We start from the raw sequence: 27341 nt of genomic DNA on the forward strand, positions 1-27341 counted from the left end.
GGCATTTTTCTTGTCCTTGAGAATTAAGTATCCCCAATAAAGTCAGTTGTTTCTCAACCCTAATTGCCTTTGAGAAGCTGATACTGATTCTTGAAATGCTGCAATCATGTACTGAGGTAACTTACAGAACTGCTCTGAGAGGAGATGCAGGATTTTAATACTGCAACAGTGAAGGAATACCAATATAAAGTCAAGACGCTAGGTGTTCCCATCATCTGCTGCCGTGCTCCTTCTACACAGTGGAAATTACAGGTTTGGAAGATGCTACCTAAGGAGGCCTGCTGATTTGCTGCAGTGCATCATTTGGATAGTACACCCATTTGTTATTGAATGTCAGTGTTGGAGGGAATGAATGTTGAAGGTTGTGCATGCAGCGAGATGCCATTCAATCGGGCTGCATCATCCTGGATGGTGTCAAACCACATTCACGCAAATAGCTCCAAATAACAGCAGCACAGGTTTGACTGGCCCAATGGGGACTTTCTCTAATATCATTTCTGATGAGCATGTTAATGGAGAGACTGAAGCACATTTCTATTGTCAAAGACATCTTGCATAAACATGGTGTTGTTAAACCTGCACTCATCCAGGCAAGTGTAGAGTACTCCATCACACTCAAGAGCTTGGAGGTGTTATAGATGCTGGACAGGCATTGGGGAATGAGGAGATAAGTTTGACTTGCCATAGTTCCCAGCCTCTGCCTGACCAACTGTTGTAGTCATAATATTTGTATGCTGTCAAAAGGTGTGGCACTGAAAAAGCACAGCAGGCCAGGAAGCATCCGAGGAGTAGGAGAATTGATGTTTTGGACATAAGCCCTTCATCAGGAATTGCTGGGGGATGGTAGAGTGGAAGGCGATAGGCAGATGCAGGTGAGGGATGATGGTAATAGGTCAGAGTGGAGGGTGGAGCAGATAAGTGGGAAAGAAGATGAACAGGTCAACAAGGCAGTGCTAACTTGAAGGGTTGGATCTGGGATTCCATATTTGTATGCTGGCCCAGTTCAGTTTCTAGTCTGCATAACTCCCAGGATATTGATGATGGAGGATTCAGCAATGGGAATACTGTTATACATCAAGGGGGGATGGTTAGATTCCTTCTTGCTGGAAATGGTCTTTGCCTGCCACTTGCGTGGATTTGTTGTTGTTCTTGTGGAGGGGACATACCTGGGTTTTATCTCAAAATTGTCAATAACTTGCAAATGTTGATCAGCTTGGTGAAGGGCACAATTTGATCTGAAGCACAAGACCCAAGTACGACAGCAGGATGGAATGAACTGAATTGGCTGAATGAATTGAATTACCTGGGAACAAGATGGATCATGTGCTCATCAATTCTGGCTGATGTTGATTGCAAGTATTTCAGCCTTGCCTTTTGCACTGATACACTGGACTCCTCCATCATTGAGAATGGGAAGTGTTTGTTGAGTTTCATCCTTAATTGTCTACCACCATAAGGTTGCAAAGCTTTTATCTGTACTATTGGTGGTGGAATCATTGAGCATTGTTCATAACATGTTGCTTCTTTTTTTAGCATGCATGTAGAACTGTATTGTAGCTTTACCAGGTTCGACCCATAGTCTTAGATTTACCTGCTGCTGCTTCTGGCATGTCATTCTGCACTCTTCTTTCAACCAGAGTTTGTTCCCTGGTTTGATGATTGTGAAAGAGTGAAGGATATACTGGACCATGAAGTTAAACATTTTGGTTGATTAGAATTCTGCAGCTGCTAACGAAGTCCCACAGCACCTCGTAGATCCAGGGGTTTATGCTGCTGGATCTATTCTGCATGCTTGTCATTTTGCATAGAGACAGTGTCACATAGGATAATGAACAGTGCAGTCATGATGAAAATCAATTTTTTTTTCCAAAAAATGTGTCATGTGAACTCTCCTAACAATACTGTCATGGTCAGACGTATCTGTGATCGGTGGATTGGTGAGGAGAAAATCAAGCCAGTTTTTCCTCTCTGGTTTTTTCTCTCACCACCTGTCCCTAACCCAGTCTGTCAGTTATGTCCTTTAGAAATCAAACAGCTCTGTTGATAGTGTTGATGCAAAGCCATTCTTGATGATGGACATTGAATTCTCTCATTCTGTGGCCCTTGCTAATCTTAGTGCTTCTTCTAAGTAGTGTTTAATATGGAGGAGCACTAATTCATCAGTTGAAGGAAGATTGTAGAAGGTAAGGAAATTTCCACATGCCCTGTTTGACCTGTTGTTGTGAGACACCATGGGCTCTGGAATGTTTGTTGTGGACTCCTTACCAATCCTTAAGCAAGGCCGCTCCCTACTGCCTGCCCAACACTGTCCCAGCATCCCTGCTATAACTGTCCTGTTGGTGGGGCAAAACATATTCAGGCACAGTGTTGGAGAATTGGGATATTGGCTATGTGGTATGATTTGGAGAATATGGCAATGCCATGTTTGACTGCTTTGTGAGAAACTTCTCCCAATTTTGACATTTCTGCAGCAGTTTCATCCAATTGCATATCAGAAGGCAGCTAGGAGTCAACCACATTGTGTTGGATCTGGAGTCATATCGGGCAAATAGGCTAGTGATAGCAGATTTCCTTCTCTAAGGACATTTAGCAATTCAGGTGGATTTTTCATATTCAAGAGTAGTTATATCACTGATGCTAGCTTTTTATTCCAAATGTATTAGCTAATAGAAGTTTAATTCCTCCAGCTTTCTTGGTGGGATTTGAACTCATGTTCCTTACCCAAAAGCAAGTGCAGAAGGAGCTTTATTTCAGAGCAATAGGATCTTTATTAAAGTTAAGTTACCATCTACATATTGATGGTACAGGAACCACAAAAAAAATGCTTTGGTAACCATTTTGGTAAAGGAATTTCATTGTTTAGCATTAGGCCTTATGTTTACAAGGTCACGAGGTTTGACGGCTTTTAAAATACCTGCCTAACAACACAGCCCAAAGTTCCCATTCAGGGCTGTGCATAGGTCAGCCCTTTTATCTTACTGCCTGCGTGCAGCAACACGAGGACCAATATACATTGTACAAACAAAGTAATTAGAGGTTCCGTCGCTGCCTGTGAAGTTTGCAAAATGAGATTACTAAATTAGTAGCAAAACCATTGCCCAATACAGTTGGTTTGCTAGCCATCTCACTGTTAGAAGTAAACCAGGCTCCATACAGACCAATTCATATTCTTGTGTCTTTGGGCAAATCTCTGAATTTACTTCAACTATCTAATATAGTTTGTTTCTTTTTCTCTTGTAAATAAGGGCTAACCCAGGTAATTTCTCTCCCAGGTGTTAGGAGCTCGTTGCTTGTGTGCTAAGAGATTGTTCTTGTAATGACATGACTTGTCCTGAGGGAACAGCTTGCTTTATTAATATAGGACTCACCAAGAGGAAGCCCAACTGACATTCAGTTCATTATTGGAGCCAGCTTCTACCTGTTTGCACTGGAGGCAGATTATTAGATAAATGCTTCTCCCAGTTACATCTTAGCTAGTAAAAGTAGCTCATAACCCAGAGTTTATGCATTGAAGAATTTGATTAATTCCCCCGATAGTTAAATCAGTCCATGAACCCAATATGAAAGCAACAGGGGAGTTTGAATTAAGCTATCCTCCGCATCAGAATAAATGGGCAAACTACCGAATCACCTTGAGTTTATTTCATTCTGTTTTTAATTGCTTTCTCTCTAAGCGACTTTTTCCTAATTGAATCGATGTCTGAGCTGAATCTCATTTCTTTCTCATGAAGTACACGTTGTAACCTGCATTGATCACAGCCATAGAACCTAGTGTAAGCTGAAGTATCAGTTCCAGTCTAATTCACTCAATTTCAAGTTTCTTATTACCTCCTTTATTGACTTGCTAAGGATGCATTGTAAACTTTTGCATTCCAGGACGGCTGCCAGAAATAGGTTCCCTGCAATATTCCAATAATGGTGCATTCTAATAGTTCAGATACTGTGATTGAGTGCACAGCTTCAACGTTGGGTACCAGTGAAAACAAATTATGGTACAATGATAGTCTAGCCTTTCTGCAACATGTTAAATTTCAGAGATAGTTCCTTGCTCACACCAAACCTTTCAAAAGATTCCATGACAGACAAGTGAGAACTCAATATTGATAAATCAGTTACATATCCAACCATTTGTTTTAACCCTTATGCAGGGGATAAGAATCCTCCAGCCCAAAAGCAATATAGCACAAATGCATAAAATTCTGAAATATAAACAAAACATTCTATGATGCTCAGTACGTGAAGCAGCATCTGAGATGAGAAGAAACAGAAGTAACATTTCAGCTCGGTGCCCCTTCATCAGAATTTTCCAGCATGTTCTGGTTCCCTTGCAGATTTAATGTTTAATTTATTTATTTTAAAACTGCATATTTGTTACCACTACAATGGATGGGTGGGATTGATGAATGAGATATGACAAAGGGTTTGGCTGGCTGTATGGGCAGAGATGAACCAAAGGGCAACCAGTTTTTGCTTTGGATAAAACGTGCAAATTGAACTACCTCGTTCTTTTTTTTAAACCCCTCAACTTCTTACACAGTCACAGTTATATATTACTAAACACAAGATTTCCCAAGCATCTGTACAATATAGCAACATTTTAGCACGTTTTAAAAAGGCTGCTTCATTAACATACCTTCACTGGTTTACTTAAGAATGGTAACTTGATGTTGTTTATTTCGTGCAGCAAAAAGTGGACTTATCACAAAAAATTAAGAATGACTTTCAGTTATATTACAGTAGTCAGCTTTATGGCAAACTAACAGTATATCAAAAGCCTTTAAAACATATAATTGAAAAGTATCCCTGCACCTTTTAAAAAACAGGTTCAGGAGCAGAGGGACCTGGGGATATGTGTACACAGATCATTGAAGCTGGCAGGACAGGTAGAGAATGCAGTTAATAAAGCACACAGTGTCCTTGGCTTTATGAATAAGGGTATAGACTACAAGAGCAAGGTGATAATGTTGAATTTGTAGAAGGTACTTGGTAGACTTTGACATACAGTTATGGGCACCACATTATAGGAAAGATGTAAATTCACTGGAGAGAGTGCAAAAGTGATTGACAGAAGTGATTCCCAGGAATGGGAAACTTCAGTTAGGAGAGTAGATTAAGGAAATTGGGATTATTCTCCGTGAAGGGAAAAGGGTTGATGGGAGATTTAATAGGGGTTTTCAAAATCCTGAATGGACTGGACAGTGTAGATGGGGAGAAAGTGTTCCTACGTGTACAAGGATAAAGAATGAGCAGGCAAGCATTTGTACTTCTCAAATGTTCTGGTCTTGAGCTAGCAGTGAGCACTTCTGAATCACAAAGTCAGCCTGTGTGTACAGTCTGCTGGAGGTACAATACATTGTACTAGTCTATTGGTCCACTCATAAAAGTGATGATCTTGGAGGAGATTTTCAGTTTTCAGTGCTTGCCACTGGTTTACACACAGAAAATTTCCTGCCATCTTTTGCAGAGATGAACATGTTTTTCCTGGGTCAGCAATGTCGTATAGTTAATGCTGAGCCTAAACTGCAGGCAGCCCTAATCTGAGAATGAGAGTGGAGAAGAATCACAGCTGGTACAGAATTCTAAAGAATTACTGATAAGGTTTCTTAGCAAGCAACATCTGAAACCTGAAGTTGGTCTGTGACCTGAAGATCTTAACCACTGGCTGGAAATGAATTGCGAACAACAGCAGCCCCCAGCCCGTTGCTGCAGCCAGCAGTATGTGCTTTCAGATATATACAGGTGGTTGCAAGGTTCCCACTCACAAGTCGATTTACGTGATTGGATTCACTCCTCTTGTATTTTGTAAATAACTCAGAAACCAATTCACATCCGCTTTCTCATATACTCTCACACCTTCCAGTTACCCCAGCTTTTTTTTTTGCTTTCCTTACGTTAGCAAACCAATGTGGGTGTCAGTAATTTGAACTTAGCCTTCCCTCCCCCACAGAAAATGTGGTCAAGCATGAGAAAAGTTGCATCGAAATTTGACTTTCGACAGCATCTGATGATTGCAACGTCCTCGAGTTGAAGTTAAAACTTCAAATAATCACAGCATTTGGTTCTCAGTATTAAACTTCTTCCCGTTTTCACTTCCTTTTAAATGGTACAACCCACAACGGTCATCCTGCATCATTCAAAACTAATGACTTGCAAAAATAAACATAAACACATTGCAAAACAAAACACCTAGCCACTGAAGGGAAAACAACAAATAATTGCTAGGGCATTATGCAGTTTTGTGCAAGGACTTCTAAAAAAAAATCAAGAAAACATGATTTACTATCACTGAACCGGCATTTGGTCACTTAGAGGAAGTTCAATTTCATATGTTTCCACGTCTTTATACTAAGGAAACATTTACACCACAAGTGAAGTGCACGTCATTTGAATTTGAACAAGTGCAGTTTGAGTTGTTACTGTGACCTAGTGGTGCACCAGGCAGCCCACTCACTGACAGATGGAAAGCATCATGTAAGTAGACAACTTTAATTTTGTTTCTCTCTCTGACAAGACCTCACTCAATAAAGAGACTGTAGCTCAGTTTGTCTGTCTGATGTTGGAAATCTCCAGTCTTGAGAAGAAAGAAGGTGAACCATATCAGATATGTGTGAACACTCGAAAGTGCTGCACAAGATTGGGTTATTTATTGAGTGTGCAGTGTTGCGAAAATGTGAACTGTTGGTGAAAGGGGCAGATAGACTGTGATCATCTGAGCTTGTGGCAACACAACAAGTCAGTGTCACAAAAACACCGTAGGCACAGGCTCACATTGTGTGGTTTCTAGCTGTAACCAGAAGGTTGTTGGAAACAACTTGTGGTAACTACCTTGTGGAAAATCATGAGCAACAACATTAAAATGATGCATTTTGTTACAGGCGCAGTTGAGTCCAGTGAATGGCATGTTTTCTCTGATTGAATCCCTTTGAAATGCAGGGTTTTGATCTAATTTTAAAGCTGTTCTTTCAATTTGACCAACAAAAACGGTACTCATTGACCTGCTTTCAAAAGGGGTCACACTGTACACATCTTGTGCAACTTATTCATTGGTTTATAGGTCATTTTCAATTTTTCTTAAAAAATCAATGTACAGTCATCAGTTCACTCTTATTTGCAATCATTATTTGCTGATTTACCTTGTTTCTTAAAAATCTTTTAAAGCTTTCAGAATTGGGGTGATATGCCATGACAGATCTCAGTGCTCTAACTGATTTCTCAGTTTTTACACATCCCCAGTGCTCTTTTGTCCTGAACACAAACAATAGGAAGAAAAAAGATGGTTGCTTTGAAAGTGTTATCGATGTGGTCAAACAGAAAGAAAATATGATCTTCACTAAAAATCTTCTTGGCCTGATATTTTCCAATCCTCAGTGTGTTCTCAATATACATGGATATGATCAGTCCCATCATGGGATCATTTACACCATTTTCCATTAAATGCCACAACCATTGGAAGCGAAAATGGTAAAAGCTCACTATTATAAAAAGCATCCATCCAAACTAACCACTATAAAGTGTTCCCCTTTATTCTTGCCTGTAGCTCCAGTATACGCAATGGAAGAATTCCCTCCTCAGTAAGAGGAGCCACTTGGAATTGAGCTCACAAAATAGAACTTGCTGATTTGTACTTGGAACTACAAGTTTATTCAACTTCCGTGCACAAATGTTTGATGTGAGAAAACAAAATCTGTAAAACCACAAGAGCTTGGAACATTCAGTTGCTGCAAGGGCTGGAGGTGCTTTAACAAAATTGATCCCTGCTTCATTTTTAGAATTCTTTACTTGCTGTGAGATTTGTGGGATACTAATATTTTACAGAGACGATTTTTTAAAAAAGAAACAGTAATTCTATAACCGTTTCTCCCAATGAGTCTTGTTTTTGGATTCCTGATAAATTCCAGGCATAATCAGAGACTAAACTGCATCTGTTTTCTCCCAAGCCCCATTTTATATCAATGAACAGAACTGTAAATGCTTCCTGTCCCTCAGTTACAAGTAAGCCAGGCAGACTATGACATTACAAACAACATTAAATCAAACTAAAATCCAGTACTTTTAAGGAGGTTTCATTAAATAAAGCACCTGGTTGACTGGACTCTGATAATGTTTTCATATTTTCAGTTTATTTTGCCTGCCACTGGTTTTGAATTTCTTGCTCCAAAAGCTGGTTGTGTCGATTTAAAATCCCTTTTGTCATTGAATTTGTATTTGCAATATGATGATTACACAACTAATGTGTGCATCAACGGCCAATGTTCTGTTTCACAACAGTGAGAGCATAGGTTTGTATAGGTCATTTCATTATATTCAAAGTGCTAACTTCACAAGAACATTATTAAAATCAAATGTGAACAACCGAGCCACATCAAAGGATATTATGTCAAGACAACCTAAAATGTGGTCAAAGGGTAGGTTTTAAGGAATGTCCAAAAGGAATACCTCAAGTTAGAAAAGTATAAGGAGGGAATTTCAGAGCTAAAGGCATAGGCAACTGAAGATGCAGGCCAAGCAATGGTGAAGCAGTTGAAATCAGGGATGCTGAAGAGGCTCAAATTAGTTGAGCATAGGTACCTCAGAGCTGGCAGAGATTACAGAGATAACGATGGGAGAAGTTTTAGAGGGATTTATAATTAAAATAAAGAGGTTGCATGACCATGCCAGTAGAGGTCAGTGAGCAAAGAGGTAATAAGTGAACAGGAATTGGTATTAGTTAAGACACATTTTGGATGAGCTGAAGTTCCAGCGGGTAGTGCATGGGATGCCAGCATGAGTGCATTGGAGTCAATGATTCTATCTTATGGAAACACATTTGAATTTTTCCATGTCATTGCTGTTGTGGAGTGAGACAATCCTTCTCTACTTGTAGAGCAGAAAGCTGAAGGAAAGCCATTTCCTGTTTGTAGTTGAATGTCTGAACACTGAGGAGCAGATTATGCAGAATCCCAACCACTTTCCCTTGCTGCAAGTCTCAGACAGGTGAAAATACCCTTTGTAAAATCAGGGTAATTATTTTCTACTAATTTGTTGACACACACAGATTAATGACATAAGTAATGTGTTTATCTTCTGCTCATTGGTACATGCAAATATTTTCTCAGTATCCTGTGCCACATCCCGTCTGGAAAAATCAGTCATGGAGATATCCATTTAGCTATGCCTTGTACTTTCTAAAAGATGAGTGAGTGTAAGAGCTACAAAGTAAATGCTACTTCGAGGTGATTAACGTAGTATAGCAAGTTTACTCAAATAAAGAAAATAATTACATTTCATGCAACTTCACTTGCATATTGAGGATGTGGGGCTAATATGTTCCTGTCCTGCATTATGCATTTTTTAAAAATTCCCAGATTAGTCTGTATCTTCAGTACATCACTGCTATTTGTTAGATTTATAATGCAACTGAAAAACCGAGCAATAGCACATGAGCTGCCCCTCATAAGTCTTAAGAACATCAAGGAATATGCCATTTATCAAATGTGTTTCTGTGTGCAATCTAGTATGCAGTTACAACTGCAACACTCATATAAAGGTATTCTATCATCATTATGTGGGAACCTTGTGTCAGAATGTCTATCTTCTGTGCCCTAGTTGGCATTGAGTTTTACAAACTGTCTCCTAATTTGTTAGGTGAAGTTTAACTAAAACCTGTGTCACTACATCACTCAATGTCATGCCTGAGGTAGTAATCCAAGCAGGTTAAGCACTGTTGCTTAAAGCATATGTTTGTTTTTCTCCCACCCCAAATAGCTGAGCTATCTCAGCTTGCACAGTTATGGATGAATATGGTGGACACCGCAGCACTCAGTGTTGCTTATTATGTTAGTTCAACCTCACAAAACACTTATTTTGCTCAGAGGACCAATTCAACCATTGATTATTTATTACATCTTCTCACAAGATCATGCAGATGAGGGAGGCCATTTTGTTTCATCCCAGATTATGCATCTAGAAAGAGCCTATAGTTGTCTCCAACTGTTGTAGGTTGAAACATGCCTATAGGCAACCAAATGAATTTGCAACCTTTTCCACAATCCAGTTCTGAAATAGAACCAACATTCAATTAGTCATTAATCAATAACTAGTCAACATCTCTTCATATCACATGACTTTGCCTGTAGGCACCCCGTTAAAGAATCCTAGAAAGCCATTGAATCCATCACTATAGTACTACTATATAAGCAATGGTTCGTGAGTTTAGTGTTATAATAAAAAGATGGGTTAGAACAAGTAGAGTTCCCCACAGTAGGTCACTAACTGATAAGCCATATATAACAGTCTGGTGATTGAATTGTTCACCAAAAAGAAAATTGGACTTTTAATCTTAAGTAGGTCAAAAACATCCTGCAAACAAAAACGTACAAAGGCAGCTTTGTACTTTTCCAGTCATCAATATTAGTTTGAACAAGCCAAGAGTTTGCATCTGTTCCAATGTCCAGATTGGTCTCTGAATTTGACATTTTAGGTCAAGTAGACTTCAAGATATCAAGTATAAACAAATCCCCACAATAAGCTCAGAACATATCTGCTTATGGGCCTGTTTTGAGCATTGCTATGCCTGTCACTACAATAGTATGAAGCAAAAGCACAGCAACAATCATCAGCCAACTCCAGCTGACCTCACAGAACTAGAAGGTTTCCTAAGCTTTTCATATAACACAAGGTCAGTTTTGTAAGAACAGATTTAATGCTGCTCTGAGCATTTAGAATTACTTTGTCATAGTTTTGGAAATAATCAGTCTTATTCCCAAAGTATTGTTTTCTGTTGTACTTGGGGCAAATAACAGCTGTTATATTATTCTTGACTGCTTCGAGAATATTGACTGTAGTTTTCTAAATGTTATACAAGTTTCTCTTGTATAACATTTGTACCTCTTGTTTCTTGTCTGGTATGAAGTAAAAGTAAAATGAATGAAGTAAAATACCAAATTTTGAACCTTGGTTTGTTTGTTTTTCAGGCAAACTGAGCCATTAGTTAGAATTTGGAGTTATCCTGAATGTAGTAATATTGTGTGAGACCATTTTTAGGAGATGGCCTCATATTCTTCACCTTCACATTGACTTTAACTTGACAGGAATTTAAATCATTGCAGTTGGTACCCAACTGAAGGCCGGATAGCTCCTTGCTAATTTAAAATGTACTGTGATTCGCACATTAATATCTATTCGCAGACTTCAACAGAAATTAGCCTGGCTACAGAGAAATAATGAGGCAAGCCAGTATAGTATGAAAGAATGCTAGACTTGCATTTAGATAGGGCTTTTTACATCCCAAACAGTTTGTGGCCAATGAAATGGAGTCACTGTTCTAATGCAGGAAGTGCATCACTTGACACCCTGCAAAATCATACTAATTGCGTTGTCATAGCAATGCAGTATGAGCAGATAATCTGTTTTTGCAATGCTTGCCATATTGTCCCAACCATTTCCAGTGCTCGCTCTTTGAAGAAGTGTCATAGGATTTTCTAACTCCACTCAAAAGGGTAAATTGGCCTTGGGCTAACATTTTATCCAAAAGTTGGTACCTCTGACAGTGCAGCACTGCAGTATAGAACTGGAATAGAAGGATGTAGTGCCAAAGTTGAGGTGCCAATGTATTTTAAAGTTCAAACTGTCACAATGACAAGCTTCCTTTGCTTTTGATTGGAAGCGCTGCAGCAGCACCCTCGTGTGCCCAAGGAACATTGCACCCTGACTAGACGATCACCGTGATTTTTGGGTTCAGGTTCGAGAGTGAAATTTGAAAAGACAACCTGCTGACTCAGACCAGAATGCTACCGACTATACCACAGCTGACAGCACAGATGTTACAACTGAATTACATTACCAACAGGGCCTGGAGTAAAACTGAGGCACGTTTTTCAATGACCAGTGAGATGAAAGATGAAATAGTTAAATTATATTACAGCAATCCAATTTCAGAGAAGAAAATAAGTTGTCCACAGTGTTGTGTGTTGGTCAGATTCAGTTGAAGGTACTGTTACTTTTGAGTCAAACGTTTCTGACATCGATCATCATTTAGCCACGTAATCTGGGTTTGCAAGTCACTGCAGTGCTGAGGGATTGTGATGTTGTCAGGGATGTTGCCTTTCAGATTGAACCAATAAACCATATTGCTGCATAAAGTGAATATGAATGATCCCATCACAATATTAAAAGAGAAGGAATTTCACCTGCTATTCTGATCAATGTTTGTACTTTAACCAAAACAGGCAATCCAATTATCTAATTTCTGTCAATCCCTCAATTTATGCTGTTTTTGGATTTATTGCCACAATTAACCTACAAAGCCTGTACAATATTTTCCTGTCCATTCAAAGCATAGTATGATATTTGAACATCAACAGAAATGTTACTGACAATGCTACATATTTGATATGCACTTGTAGAGAGAACGAGTGGACCACATTTTGTTTGCTCAGTGTCATTCATTGCTCCTATAACTCCCATCCTCACCACACTGTTGGTTGGTTACATTCCTGTTGGGAGCATCAAGCTTGTTGTGCAGGTTTTACTCATTTTGTGACAGTTTTTGTCAAAAATGCATTGAATACCTCATAATAACATGGACTAAAATGAGAAGACGAAGTGTGTTCTCAAAACATTAGAAGTAGGAGAACAGCCTAAGTAGGTCTGTAGGTCAGATATCTAATAACCTGTGATTGTATTTTGATGGGAAAGTTTCTATTCCATTCTTATTTTTGATAAGTTGCCAAACTAGTTTCTACAACAGAGACATGGGCGGCACAGTGGTTAGCACTGCTGCCTCACAGCGCCAGAGACCCGGGTTCAATTCCTGCCTCGCGCGACTGTCTGTGTGGAATTTGCACACTCTCCCTGTGTCTGTGTGGGGTTTCCTCCAGGTGCTCCACTGTCCAAAAATGTACAGGTTAGGTGAATTGGCTGTGCTAAATTGCCCATAGTGTTAGGTGTAGGGGAATGGGTCTGGGTCGGTGTGGACTTGTTGGGCCGAAGGGCCTGTTTCCACACTGTAAGTAAAATAACATCTATCAAAGACTTTCTGATTTTTTCACACTCCATGTTCAATACGTTATTCTATAATTCTGAGAGGACAACTATAGTCTTTTTTTTTCTTTGGATTTTCTTTGTTTTTTCTCCAGGAAACTGAAAAGAAATTTGATGGGAATTATACTTGTATACATACAAGTCCTGACTGTGGCTGTAAGTTTAATAAATCCTTTGGTGGTTGTTCTTGTAAGTGTGTTTTCCTTCCTCCTGCTTGTTTTGTTATGTTGCACTCTGTCTCCTGCTCCACAATCAAAGGGTAGGGAAAGTACAGTTAGGGGATCTGTCTGAAACTGGTCACTGAAAGGTAAATGAAGTTCATCCAGAGTAACAGGATCCGAAAGTTGCCTTCCACTGTCATGGGATAGAACTGGGGTCCAATCTGTACCCTCATCCGGTGAAATTTCTTGGGAATATATCGTACGTAGCAGCAACAAGATATTGTCTCAGTGCTTTGTTCTATTCAGAGGAAGGTGTTGAATTACACTACTGCAAGAACTACTACAATATGCATTTGTATAGCACCTTTAGCATCCGTATTGTGGGGGGAAAGACACAAAGCTTTTTTTGTCTTGGATTCAAGAAATATCACTGTAAAGGGAAAACAGCGTTTATTCTGTATGTACAGGATATTGGTCAGGCCACTGTTGGAATATTGCGTGCAATTCTGGTCTCCCTCCTATCAGAAAGATGTTGTGAAACTCAAAAGGGTTCAGAAAAGATTTACAAGGATGCTGCCAGGGTTGAGGGATTTTACCTATAAGGAGAGGTTGAATAGGCTTGGGCTGTTTTCCCTGGACCGTCGGAGGCTGAGGGGTGACCTTATAGAAGTTTATAAAATCATGAGGGGCATGGATAGGATAAATAGACAAAGTCTTTTCCCTGGGGTGGCGGAGTCCAGAAATAGAGGGCATAGGTTTAGGGTGTGAGGGGAAAGATATGAAAGAGACCTAAGGGGAAACTTTTTCACACAGAGGGTGGTGTGTATGGAATGAACTGCCATAGGAAGTGGTGGAGACTGGTACAGTTGCAATATTTAAAAGGCATTTGAACGGGTTTATGAATAGGAAGGGTTTGGAGGGATATGGGCTGGGTGCTAGCAGGTGGGACGAGATTGGGTTGGGATATCTGGTCGGCATTTACCAGTTGGACCAAAGGGTCTGTTTCCATGGTGTACATTTCTATGACTCTATGAGAAGACAGTGGTGGTTGGTTGGCAAGTAGCCTCTTGATTGACAGATGCATTGCCATTGAGAATGCCCCAGTTAGATGATAACTGATAGTTAACGGTTATACTTAAATTTAAGCCAGCCAGCTTGGCTCTGGTCAATGCATTGTCTTGAGAAATGAACCAGAAAATGATTGTCGCATGTTTTGTTGAATTGGATCAGGCGCAGTGAGTATACAAGTTGTTTTCTATCAGTAAAGAACTGGTCTTTGTATTAATATCTATAACTTCCAGTAAACACATAAGCCACACTGAGAGCCTGCCTCAGTCCGAGGTTGTACAAATTGTGACCCAAGAGTTAGCATACTTGATTATTTAACAAGTTTCTCCAACTTCTAAATCACAGCTAATATTGGACACTGAATCTTGAGTTTTGCAACCATATGCCGTTTGATGCAGTCAGTGCCTTACCTGTTGTAAACAGCTGAAGAGACATGCTGTTTAATTCAAGTATTTAGGACATACAGACTACAGACTGAGCATCACAACAGCATAATGAGGAAGGATGTTCACTTACCGCACTGCTCATTTGTGTGATAGGCTGAACATCTTTTTTGGCTCGACAGAAGCAACCTTTTAGTGGCCTATACGACTCGTGTTGGTACTGCTTAGCAGCAGCATTAAACAGCTAGTTCTAGCTGTTTTGTGACCTGCATATGCTTCCAGGATTTTCTGAGCTAGATAGGGCACTCTTCCGGACCACAATAAATGACCTGCCTGTGAGTTTGTGCAATGTACAGCGAGAAATTATTTGTTCAGAGGCAGCCATTAACCTGAGGTGGCTGTGATGCACCACATTTCAGCATCAAACAAATGACTCAGACCCTGTTAGACCTTTGCTAATAAGGCCAATAGCATGTGGTGCTAAGGGAAAGCATTTCTTAAAAATGCATTTTATTATTAGGAAAATGAAGAATGTGGAGAGATGTGATGAAAGTGTTGAAAATTACAAACTTATGAAAGGATGACAAAGATGTAGGTAGCAAACCTTTTCAATCGTGAAGACGTCAAGAATGAGGGGTTGAAGATTCAATGCTGGAAGTTTAGAGTGCTGGAGGTTTTGTACATTGCGCAAACTCACAGGCAGGTCATTTATTGTGATCCTGAAAAGTGCCCTATCCAGCTCAGATTATCCTGGAAACATATGTCGCTCACATATGTAGCTCTCCTGCTTGGGAGCAGGAGAAACGTCATTATGCAGAGAGTTGAGAATATGGAACACATATTTAGGGTTGTTTGTTGTTGGGTCAGAAACTGTCTCAGTTGTTTCAGAAATTTAAGTGTGATTGGATATGTAGATAAAGACAAAGGACGCACAAATGTTATTCAAATGATTTGCTCAAGTGCTGAGTAAAGAGTCAAATGGCATCTTTCAATATTATAGACCTTCAATTTACTACTTGTCACAAACAATTCAAATAACTTTCTAAAATATGTGTCTGTAGAACCTGGACTGACATTATCGCTTCTCATCTAAAATGCTGCTTTGAAAGAAGAGACAAACCGTTATTCTCATGTCATCAACTTTTGCTTAAACCTGATATTTAAGTAAGTGGCAGTAAATGGAACAGTGTTTGCAAATGGTGTGTAATGTCTATAAATAAACAGAATGAACTCATCTTATTTCTAAACCCTTGACTCCATAAATAAACTTGCATTTTCTAAATTTGCATAGATAATTCAGACACCCTCGCCCCAAATAAAGGCTGCACCTGTATTCAATGGATTGGGATTTTCTTCTGAATCCAAGGCAAGGGTCCCTGTGGCACATTGGTAGTGTCCCACCTCTGAGCCAGGAAGCCTGGTTCAAGTCCCACCTGCTCCAGAGGTGCTTAATACTATCTCTGAATAGCTGGAATGTGAATCCAAGGCAGTGGAAATCATCTTCTTTGTGTTTGCTGCTTGGAATTGGGCTGATGTATTTCAATGGCCAAGATGCAGATTTGGAAAACAGAAGTTAGATCTTTTAACCTGACCCCTTAAAGAGGACTTTCTGTATGAAATAACAGGCTTGAAGTGTTTTTACCTTTCTAAGCATCACAACCTTTTATTCACCTCCACAATGTCACAACCACCCCAATTCCCACCAGCATCCCCAGAATATTTGGTTTGAAATATGACATGACAAAGCAGGAATGAAGACTTCCTCCATCAATTCTTTGGAACGTTGTATGAGACTAAGAACTAAGTGGTCAGAAAAATTGAAGTGGAGGACTGCATGAGGTGGTGGGGACAGAAGGAAGTACTTGGAAGTATCAGTCAGCTAAGCTGTATTTGGGCAGGGAGTCCACTGTGGGATGTGCACATGACTCTTAGAGGCAGAATAGGAGCCTGCCTAATGTTAAGGGAGCAGCTAGTTGGGGAGATGTTGCAATTCTTGCAGTGATATATTTCTTAAAAAGTTATTTCTGGTAATAATAGGCACTATATTTTCCAACTGCTACATTATCCAATCAAGTTAGCATTTGTTAGATCTCCTTCAATAGGGAAGCTTGGTTCTTGTTAGAGTGATGGCAATCTCATATGAAACAGTGGAAAGCCCTCACTACTGGCTGGTGCTCCTAGAATTTGCTTGATTCCCAGCTCAATATGTGTCTACGTGTCTGCAGGAGCAGGTTGCTGATTCCCTGTTAATCCTAGCAGGTGACACATTACGCACAAGTGATGTCATTGATGTTACAGGGTCGGATAGGATTAAGCTAGTTTATAAAACAAATCGTGAGACTGTGTTCATCTCTGCATCCACATTTGGTACTCGAGGAGTGTTAAAGGGGAAGGTAACCAGAGTTCCTGACTCTTGCATTAGGCGAAATGAAGATTTCTTTGTTTACTGGGTAAGTGCCCTCACTACTGGGTAAGTGCGATCACTACTGGGACAGTCTTAAAATGTGAATCAGGCGTTTGGAGAGGCTCTAATAGTCATAAGTGGCATTGCTTCAAGCCACAAAAACCTTGAGATTGCTGATTGATTATTCAGAAATGTGGGTATTTAATAAGGAGCTTCAGACCTTGATTAAATAGACTTTGGGATGGCACATGGCCAGGATAGATTATTGATCTTCGTTGTGAACAAATATGAACAACTTGCTCTGGCTCAGTTACAGTGAAAACCACTGAAGTGCAATCAAGCAAGGGAGCAGTGGAGTGTGATTGCTGAGCAGTGTTTTTCCCATCCTTAAGAGAATGCTTATGTTGCCTGGGTCTGTCAGGCTGGTGGATTAAGCATTAGTAAATCCTTTGCTGAGAAATGTTCTGAATGAATCAGGATTATGTGTGGATCAGGATTTCTTTACGCTGGAGATAAAAATAGGCATTTTGTAAAGTGCTCAAGCTCATCCACTTAATTCTTCATTCAGCAATTTAATCCACACAGAAACAACAGAAAACACTCAAACAACAGAAACAAGCAAATCAACACCTCTTCATTAAAACAAAAATTTGGAACATTCTGCAGCTTCTCAATAAACATTTTTAATGATTTCGCCACATATGCCTTGATGAACACAAATGAATTGACAACTTTATGACTGCTGAAAGCATCACTGAAAGTATGCATAAAAATAAATGTGTGAAATGGCAACTGATTCGAGAGTTAGTCACATTTGTGCCACACAAGTGCCAGGCAATGGCCATCACCAACAAGGGACAGTCTAACCATCGCCCCTTATGCCCCACCATCAACTTTCTGGGAGTTACCATTGACCAGAAACTGAACTGGACCAGCCATGTAAATGCTGTGGCTACAACAGTAAGTTAGAGGCTGGGAATTCTGAAGTAAGTAACTCACCCATGACATCCCAAAGCCGGTCCACTATCTGCAAGTTAGGAAGATGATAGGATACTCTCCAAAAACATTCAGGAATCTTGAGACCATCCAGGACAAAACTGACAGCTTGATTTGCACCTTATACAGGGAGAAAGTGAGGACTGCAGATGCTGGAGATCAGAGTTGAGAGAGTGGTGCTGGAAAAGCACAGCCAGTCAAGCAGCATCTGAGGAGCAGGAGAATCGATGTTTCAAGCATAAGCCCTTCCTCAGGACTCTTATACACCACAGTCAATGTTCTGTTCCTTCATCACCAACATGCAGTGGCAGCAGTATATACTGTTGCCAAAATGTAGTAAAATAACTCAAGGTCCTCCAACAGCACTGTCCAATCCAATGACCTCTTTCATCTAGAAGGAGAAGGACAGCAGGTGTATGGGACAACACCATCATCTGCAAGTTCCATTCTAAGACACCCATCTGCCTGACGTGGAACTATATCAGTGTTCCTTCACTGTCACTGGGTCAAAATTCTGGAACTCCCTCCCTTACATGACTGAGTGTTCTAACATCAAAGGGCAGCAGCAGTCCAAGAAGTCTGTTCATGACTACTTGAGATGGGCAAAAATGCTTGCCTAATCACTGATGCCCACATCCTGTGAATGAATAATTTAAAAAATTGTTAACACATTTGTCCAACTCTTGTATGTGGCATGGATATGGCAACTGTTGGGGCATATATCCCTCATGAAACTTAAGATTTCCCAAATGAGATTTTCTTGATGATTGCCTCTCTGTGTTTTCCTACATTTGTAAATGATAGTAAAAACTCTTTTATAATGTAAAGTTCAGGTTAAGGGTTCTTTTACTTGATGTTTGTTAAATGAGACCTTGTAGACTATAATCTAGAAATTCAGTGGTGCTATGCCCATTTTTCAGGTGCAAAGGCATGCCCTAAGCATCCGTCATTATGGATTGGAAGTGAACCACCTTCTGTCCTGTTATGTACAGAAGGAGACATGACTGGGGCAACACCTAATACAAGTGCTAGGCTGTTAGCAAAGAGAAGGCCTAAGGTCATTATGAGGCCATTTTGCAAACCAGACCGCATTGAAGGCAAACTCTGCTAGGCAACCTGTGTTCAAGAAAGTATAGTCATCATGTGATTCAAACTGATGCTCCTGAAAGGTACTGCAGAAAGACTCTCTCATAAAAAATTGTTATTCAGTTCAAGCTAGCAGGCTGGAGGGAACAATTCCCAGGCCTATAAATGCATCATTTATTAAATGTTTACTCAGTGTGAGTGAGGCATCTTGGAACTTGCTTGAAGCCATCTTTGGAATTTTTTTTCAGATCTCCTTCTGGCTCAGATATTTATTGATTGCATTAACGTTTGGAGACTAACATTTGGACACAACTGGACTTTAAAGAACCCTTTACTGCTTTTATTTCATGAGTTTTAAAAATTTAATTCCAAAGTGCATCACCAAATGACAAAATACAATAACTTGTGATCAGTAGCTTATGGATTATTATCAGGCCATGAACAATAGCACAGTGAGAGAGGAGGCTTGATATAAGAAGCCATGCCCCGGGTTCCTAAGGGACACCATTTGCGAAAAGTCCATGTTGGACAATGTAAAACAGAACCATTTTTCATAAACTTTTGAGACATATGCCTTTATGCTCAATAGCTAAAAGTACCCATTTAAAACTGCTAGGGATTAACAGCTTCACTGTAAATCTTAGTGTGTGTATAGTGAGCAGCCTAAAAACTCTGTTCTTCTTGAAAAAAACCATGGGATCTTTATTGTATAGTTTCTCATTTAGTTGTGTGATGAGCTTGCGATTTGGCTGTTCTCTTTATTCTTGGGATCTTTTGATGTTTTTATATTTGAGTTGTTCCTGTAATCTTATCAGTGAACATTTCTGCAAACTTTGAATTGAAAGAAAGTGCTGGATGTTTAGGCCCTGTTGAGGGCACAAATAGAGGGAGGAGGGTGCAGAATTTTGCGCTGCTGGCCTGTAGATCAGATTGTTAAGCCTTTTTATAAAAACATAAGGCAACTAAAATTTTCTATTTCTCCCAGCTGGGAATTGCTGGGTGCAAAATCCATCAGGAAAATCCTGTTCTTCGTGATCTCTCCCCAAGTAGCATTTAGATATGCCAGTCTTTGAAAGCATATCTCTCAAAAGTTGATGTGTTCTCCAGTAACAATAATTTATTCTCCTACTTTAATGACACTAATTTGAAGTGGTATGCTGTCCAAACTTGCAAGTTTCTTTTACAAACTGCAACCTCTTCATAAACTTGTGTTGATACCTTGAAGTATTGGCTCAGACAGTAACTTTTTTGAGTGGAATTTCAGGGTATTCCTTAAGCACAGTGGCAAGTAGTGTATATGTGAATGGGTTATGTTGTCATGGTGATCTAAAGGAATCTAAAGACTGCAGCCGTGACTTAGTATTGATCTGTTGTCCTCCTTGTTCACAGTTAGCTCATTATTACAAATAAGCCACAGTTTCAGCCTCTTCATGTTATAACCCTTTGTGAACTTTTTAAGTCTGCTCATCAGGCTCCAATAACAGCGCATCACTTCCCATCGGCCGAATCATATTAATGAGAGCAACTAGTTCATATTTATTTGCTGCAAATATCTTTTGATGGACACTAAATTGAGCCTGACTGTTGTCATTAAGCTTTGATATACTGCATTAAACCAATCAGAATGATGGAGCTTCAAATATTTTGAAGACTTTGAAACACTAGGTAATTTTGAGGTATCAAATATCCAATGCACAGTAGCAATGTTATTATCTTTGGGATTCAGATTAGCAACAAAATGAACACAGGGTGTATGGAAATATCTTGGTTATAGTCTGTGGATTTGTGATCTCAGCATTAAGAAACCTAATACTTTTCTTTTGATTTCTTCCAGTGTTCCTGCTCTCCCAGTGAAAAATCTAAATGGATCTGGTCCTGTCCACCCAGCACTTGCAGGTATGAAGCAAAGCAGTGCCTTCACACTGAGCAGGTGGTTAAAGAACTGTAAAACTAATTCATTGTCATGTCTGACCCTAATATCCAAGCAGGGGATAAAGGTAGCAATCCACCTTTTGTACACACACTGTTCAGTCTTTTACTGTACTGAATCTCCTATTGTTAGTGCAGGGATTCAATTGTAGATACCAGTCTTGTAACTTAGCATCATGTGTATCACTTCCTAATCTCGGGACTAAAACAAGAGCAGCAACACTCTTTCCAATCCCTTTCCAATGAATCAGAACAGAAATGTTATGGTATGTAGCTTTTTACATTGCGTTCACCTTCTGTTAGCCATGGGAAATGCGGGGTTACAGGGATAGGGTAAGGAGGGTGGATCTGGGCGGGATGCAGTTCAGAGGGTCAGTGTGGACTTGATGGGCTGAATGGCTTGCTTCCACGTTGTAGGGATTCTATGATTCAGTTAAGATAACCTAACTACAGGATTTCTGCTCATAGTAAGGGGCTGTAGGCAGTTCATCAATGGTTGAAGATAACCTGTGGCATTCCAATAAAATACTTTACACACAATCACAGAAATTTCAGCGGATCATAAAACCATAGGATTGCAACTTAGTTCTTTCTATGTTAGTTTCTTTCTTAGTTCTTTCACTCTGTTCCTTAATCTTTTGTAGTTATTTTGACACTATATTACCAGAAAACAAAAGCTGAAGAGTTTCAGGCCTAGAATATTATGTTTAAGTATCTTATTTGTGATGTGGAGTTCTGTTGAGATGTTTGCATTATAATGAGATCATAAGATAATGAGATTGAGAAATCGAAGCAAGAGTTAAGCATTTGGCCTTTCGATCCTTTCCAGCTACTCAAAAAGGTTGGAGCTGATTGATTGTGGCCTTAACTCCACTAGCTTGTTTGTTCCCATAATCCTTGATCCCCTTATTGAACAAAAATTTCATGAACTCTGTCTTGACTAAATGGAATGACCTAGTTTCCACTGCTTTCTGTGATTAACAGCACCCCAGAGAAGAAAGTCCTCCTCATCTCCACTGTAAATTGAGTCCCCTAGTTCTTGATTCCCCAATGAGAGGAAACATGCTTTGTGTGTGTCCCCTGTCATACTCCCTCAGAATGTTTCAGTAAGATCACCACCCATTCTTCTACACTCGAATAGGCCAAACCCACTCAACCACTCCTCATAAAATAACCTTTTTAGGTTTCAGCCTGATGAATATACCCTGCTGCGTTTCCAATGCAAATCCGTCTCCCCTTAAGTAAGGAGACCAAAGCTGTACACTGTGCTGTAAGTACAATCCCATCAATGTCTTGATATAGCAAGACTTCTTACTTTACGCTGTCTCTTGCTTGCAATAAAGACCAACATTCAACTTCCTTCCTAATTACTGATTATACTTGTGTGCTAACATTTAATGATCCTTGTACTCGGACAGCTGAACCCCTTTCTACCACAGCATTCTATGACCTCTCTCCATTTGAAAAACACCCTGCTCTACTATACTTACTGTCAAAGTGGACAACCTCTTAATTTTCCATATTCTACTACATTTGCCATTTTTTTCACCAACTCGTTTCATGTTTCTGTATCCCATTGCAGACTGATGATATCCTTTGCACAATTTGCTTTTCTACTTTGCTTTGAGTCATTAGCAAGTTTGGCTACAATACAGTTTGTGCTTTTATCTAAGTGATTCATATAGATCATACATTGTTGAGGCCCCAGTACCGATCTGTGTAACCCTTCACTAGTTACTAATTACCTGAAAATTACCCTTTTGCTTTCCCGGTTATATATCTCCTGTCAGTCAGCCAATCCTCTGTCCAAGCCCCAGTATCCATATCACCTCCAAGATTATGATTTCTCACCTTAACCTTTTATGTGCCACTTTAGTGAATGTTTTTGAAAATCCAAATATGTTACATCTGGGTTCTCTTTATCCATCCTTCTTACTAAGTTAGCAAATAACGAATCAATATTTTTGACACTACTTCCTTTTCATAAAATCATGTTGGCTTTGCTTGATTGTGATATGATTTTCTAACACTTTACTAATGGACATTAATACTTCCCCAATAGACGCATTGTGCACAGCGTCTTGATTTCTGTCTTCATCTTTCTTGAATAGTGGTATATTTTGTAAACTGCTGAGGCCTTTCCAGAATCTGGAGAATTTTGGAAGATTACATCCAATATATCCAGTATTCTCTGGATGCACTTTCTTTAAGGCCCTCGGATGCAGGTCATCAGGTCAGCTTTCAGTCTTATTAGCTTTCCTCTCTAGAAATTGAAATCTTTTGTCTCGTGCTTTTCAATTACTCTTGCAATTGGCTTTTATGTCACTTTATATATCTGTAGGAGGTTTTACTGCCTATTTTTAGAATTTTTGCTAGTTATCTCTCAATCTCTCCACTTACTTTAGTTATCCATTGCTCGTTTCCTAACTCCTCTTCTCTGGCAGTCTCAGTTTTCCTATTTACTCCCTGCACTTCAATGACTCTTTGAACTAGCCCATGGTAGGCTACTGCAGAAAATACAGAGATATGGCATTGAGGGTGAGTTGGAGGTTTGGATTAGGAATTGGCTGGCTGGAAGAAGACAGAGGGTAGTAGTTGATGGCAAAGGTTCATCTTGGAGTGCCGTCACTAGCGGTGTTCCGCAAGGATCTGTTTTGGGACCATTGCTGTTTGTCATTTTTATAAATGACCTGGAGGAAGGGTTAGAAGGTTGGGTGAGCAAGTTTGCAGATGATACGAAAGTCGGAGGAGTTGTAGACAGTGAGGAAGGATATGGCAGGTTACAGCGGGATATAGAGAAGCTGCAGAGCTGGGCAGAAAGGTGGCAAATGGAGTTCAATGTAGCTAAGTGTGAGGTGATTCACTTTGGTAAGAGTAATAAAAAGATGGGGTACTGGGCTAATGGTCGGATACTTGGTAGTGTGGAAGAGCAGAGGGATCTTGGTGTCCATGTACACAGATCTCTGAAAGTTGCCACCCAGGTAAATAGTGCAGTGAAGAAGGCATATGGCGTACTGGCTTTTATTGGTAGAGGAATTGAGTTCCGGAGTCCTGAGGTCATGCTGCAGTTGTTTAAGACTCTGGTGCGGCCGCATCTGGAATATTGTGTGCAGTTTTGGTCGCCATACTATAGGAAGGATGTGGAGGCACTGGAACGGGTGCAGAGGAAGTTTACCAGGATGTTGCCTGGTATGGTAGGAAGATCCTATGAGGAAAAGCTGAGGCACTTGGGGTTGTTTTCATTGGAGAAAAGAAGGTTTAGGGATGACTTGATAGAGGTGTACAAGATGATTAGGGGGTTAGATAGGGTTGACAGTGAGAACCTTTTTCCACGTATGGAGTCAGCTATTACAAGGGGGCATAGCTTTAAATTAAGGGGGGGTAGATATAGGACTGATGTTAGGGGTAGGTTCTTCACTCAGCGAGTCGTAAGTTCATGGAATGCCCTGCCAGTAGCAGTAGTGGACTCTCCCTCTTTATGGGCATTTAAACGGGCATTGGATAGGTATATGGAGGATAGTGGGGTAGTGTAGGTTAGGTGGGCTTTGATCGGCGCAACATCAAGGGCCAAAGGGCCTGTACTGCGCTGTATTCTTCCATGTTCTATGTTCTATGTTCTATGTTCTATGAACTACAGTTCTGTTGTCACTTTGCTCAAACCTCCTGCAGTCCCTGCGATTATTACAGGATGTTTAGTGTGGGGCAGGGGACACCATTTGTCATCTGGAAATGCATGCTTTCAGAAAGAGTCACTAGATGTTAGCTAGCAGCAGGAATGCTGTCTGATTTTCTTTTTACCCACCCTAGCTTTAATCAATTTCCGTCATTGTCACAGCCTTGGCTGAGGTCAAATAACTCAACACAGATTGCAGAGCAAATGAGCTTCCCCCCTCTTTACAACTGAGTGTCGTACAGCAAGCTCCTTTTAAGACATTGAGTCAGAGAGGAAACAGCAACCACATGTTAGTACAGGAACAGGATTACTAAACTATTTTAGATCAGGGATCCCCAAAACTGTAGTTGGTTTCCAGCTGACGTTTTTGGAATCGTGAGCTCTGAGGCAGAATTGTTTGCTTTGGACCTCTGAGTTATAACGTGCTCCCTTCCTAACAGATCCTGGCTCTCTCACCTCCCATCCCTCCAGCCCCTTTCCACGAGGGGTAACAACAATTTTCAAAATGGGTGTCTTATTGAGGAAGAGGTAGAAAGCACTGCCCTAGCCACTCAAATCTGTTGACACAAAGTGACATCAACGTTTAGAGTCGAAGAGTGTGGTGCTGGAAAAGCACAGCTGGTCAGGCAACATCCAAGGAGCAGGAGGTCGATGTTTCGAGTATAAGCTCTTCATCAGGAAAGAAATCCTGATGAGCTTACGCTCAAAATGTTGACTTGCCTGCTCCTCAGATGCTGCCTGACTGGCTGTGTTTTTCCAGCACCACACCCATTGACTCTGATCTCAAGCATCTGCACTCCTCACTTTCTCCTACATCAAGATTTAGTCAGTATGTCTGACTGAAAGGCAGATTTAAGCAGAACCTATTTATCATCTACAAAAAATAAGTCATTTGACAATCTGGGGTTTACCTTCAATATTAAGAAAGGATTTTAATTGTCGGATCTGAAGCCAGGAATGAATAGAAATGGGCACAAGTGGAATGCCTGACCAAAATCAATATGGTAAAATAATTGCCTTTAGAGTGATAAGTTAGCAGAACTCAGGAGAAAATCTTAGATTATAATATCTGTGCAATTCAACACCTCTCATCATTAAAGCGGTTTCAGATGATGGTGATATTTATGATTTACAATGTGGCTGGTTTAAACTCTAGAGATGATCTGCATTTACAATCTGCACAGGTATGACTGGGATTCTAATGTGTGCAGCTGGTCTTCCAGTGTGTCTGACTCGGGCTCCCAAGCCAATACTCCATCCACCACCTGTTAACAAGAGTGAAATAAAGCCAGTGCCGGGAATATCTGGTATCTGCAGAAAAACTAAGAAGAAGCATCTGAAAAAAGGTAGGTATGCCAAACTGCCCCCCTTAACCATGGCAGACAAAGAAGAGATTCATTGCAGCGTACTCTGAGGTGAAAGTTCACCTCCTCCCATCAGTATTTTGGATATTTCTGGTTCATTACTGATAATGTCATTGTGAGGACCTGTTTATATCTCGCAGAGTGCCCGGAAACTAAATTAAAGGACATGGCTGGAAAAGACATGACCAGCCAATGCAGCTGATTAATGACTGTGTTTTGCTTTTGTTAACTCCTTCACACACTCAGGTTTAGCACATCCTCTAGTCTCAGACCCCTGGCAATTTCAGCTCTGCAATTTATTCGAGACTACTAGCTGAAATAGAAAGAATTTTTCCAAAGGAATTGAATATTATATTTTGTACCTGGATACTTTGAGTAATCTTACAATGAAAAATTACCTTTAGAAGCTTAGAGGGCATCTCACTTTATTCCATTTTATTAAGTTTATCAGGAATGGAATTCTTCCCAAAGTAAATTGTGCAACTGATTGAATACATTGAGGGGCATAGGGTGATAGTAAATGGTGAGAAGTTAGACAATACTGTGTACCTTCACCTCGCCTTGATATTCTGCATTTACACCTTGGCTCTTGGCTTGTGTTTTCAGCTCTCCTGGTGTACCACATGCTTTTAAGTTCACTTGATATGCCTTTAATTTCCAACTTCAGGACTTGCAGCATAACTGTTCAACCTGTTGCAAAGTGTGCACCATTCTTGGGAAATTAGCAATCAGGCATCTATGTTATGTGTAAATACAATATGCTATAAATTCTTATATCAGCATATGAAATTTGGTTTGAGTTAGTTTCCCCAAATTTAAAGTAACACAGCAGCACTTTAAACAGACACATTATCTGTCCCTTGGATGTGGCCTTACAGGAATCTGGAGTGATTATTTAGTTACTCTGTGCAATTCCCTGTTCTCTTAGTGTTATTAAAGCCTGAATTTTGAAAATGTATTAGCTTAGTGTTAATGAGTACAAAGTGAATATAAAGCCTCCCCTGGGGTCTGAAAAGAATTAAAAAGCTTTGCTTTGTCAGCTTGCTGCAACAGAATCTGTTGCTCTTGACCACTTCAACTGTCTTTAATTAAATTAAAGAATAAAATGGTCATGAAATCTTTTTCAATGTGCTTAATATTATGTATCCAATGTCCATGTGCTCATTGCCATTAATTTGCATAGTGCTGAGCTGTGCCAATCAATGATCCATCTCTTCTAGTTATCCAGTTATAGACAGATTTCTAATGAGTAAAGGA

At 40.0% G+C, this 27341-nt stretch overlaps 1 protein-coding gene across 2 annotated transcripts in view; it reads left to right on the forward strand.

The window, feature by feature from the left end:
* Nucleotides 1-27341, forward strand: part of LOC140488189 (E3 ubiquitin-protein ligase DTX1-like) — a 254164-nt gene that overhangs the window by 196554 nt on the left and 30269 nt on the right. For both annotated transcript variants that reach the window (XM_072588076.1, XM_072588075.1), the window contains exons 3-4: nt 20953-21014; nt 25905-26066. In XM_072588076.1, the coding sequence (XP_072444177.1) occupies nt 20953-21014; nt 25905-26066 (224 nt within the window). The remainder of the gene's footprint in view (nt 1-20952; nt 21015-25904; nt 26067-27341) is intronic.

This window comes from Chiloscyllium punctatum, chromosome 17 (assembly GCF_047496795.1).
Source record: "Chiloscyllium punctatum isolate Juve2018m chromosome 17, sChiPun1.3, whole genome shotgun sequence".
Taxonomy (NCBI): Eukaryota; Metazoa; Chordata; class Chondrichthyes; order Orectolobiformes; family Hemiscylliidae; genus Chiloscyllium; species Chiloscyllium punctatum.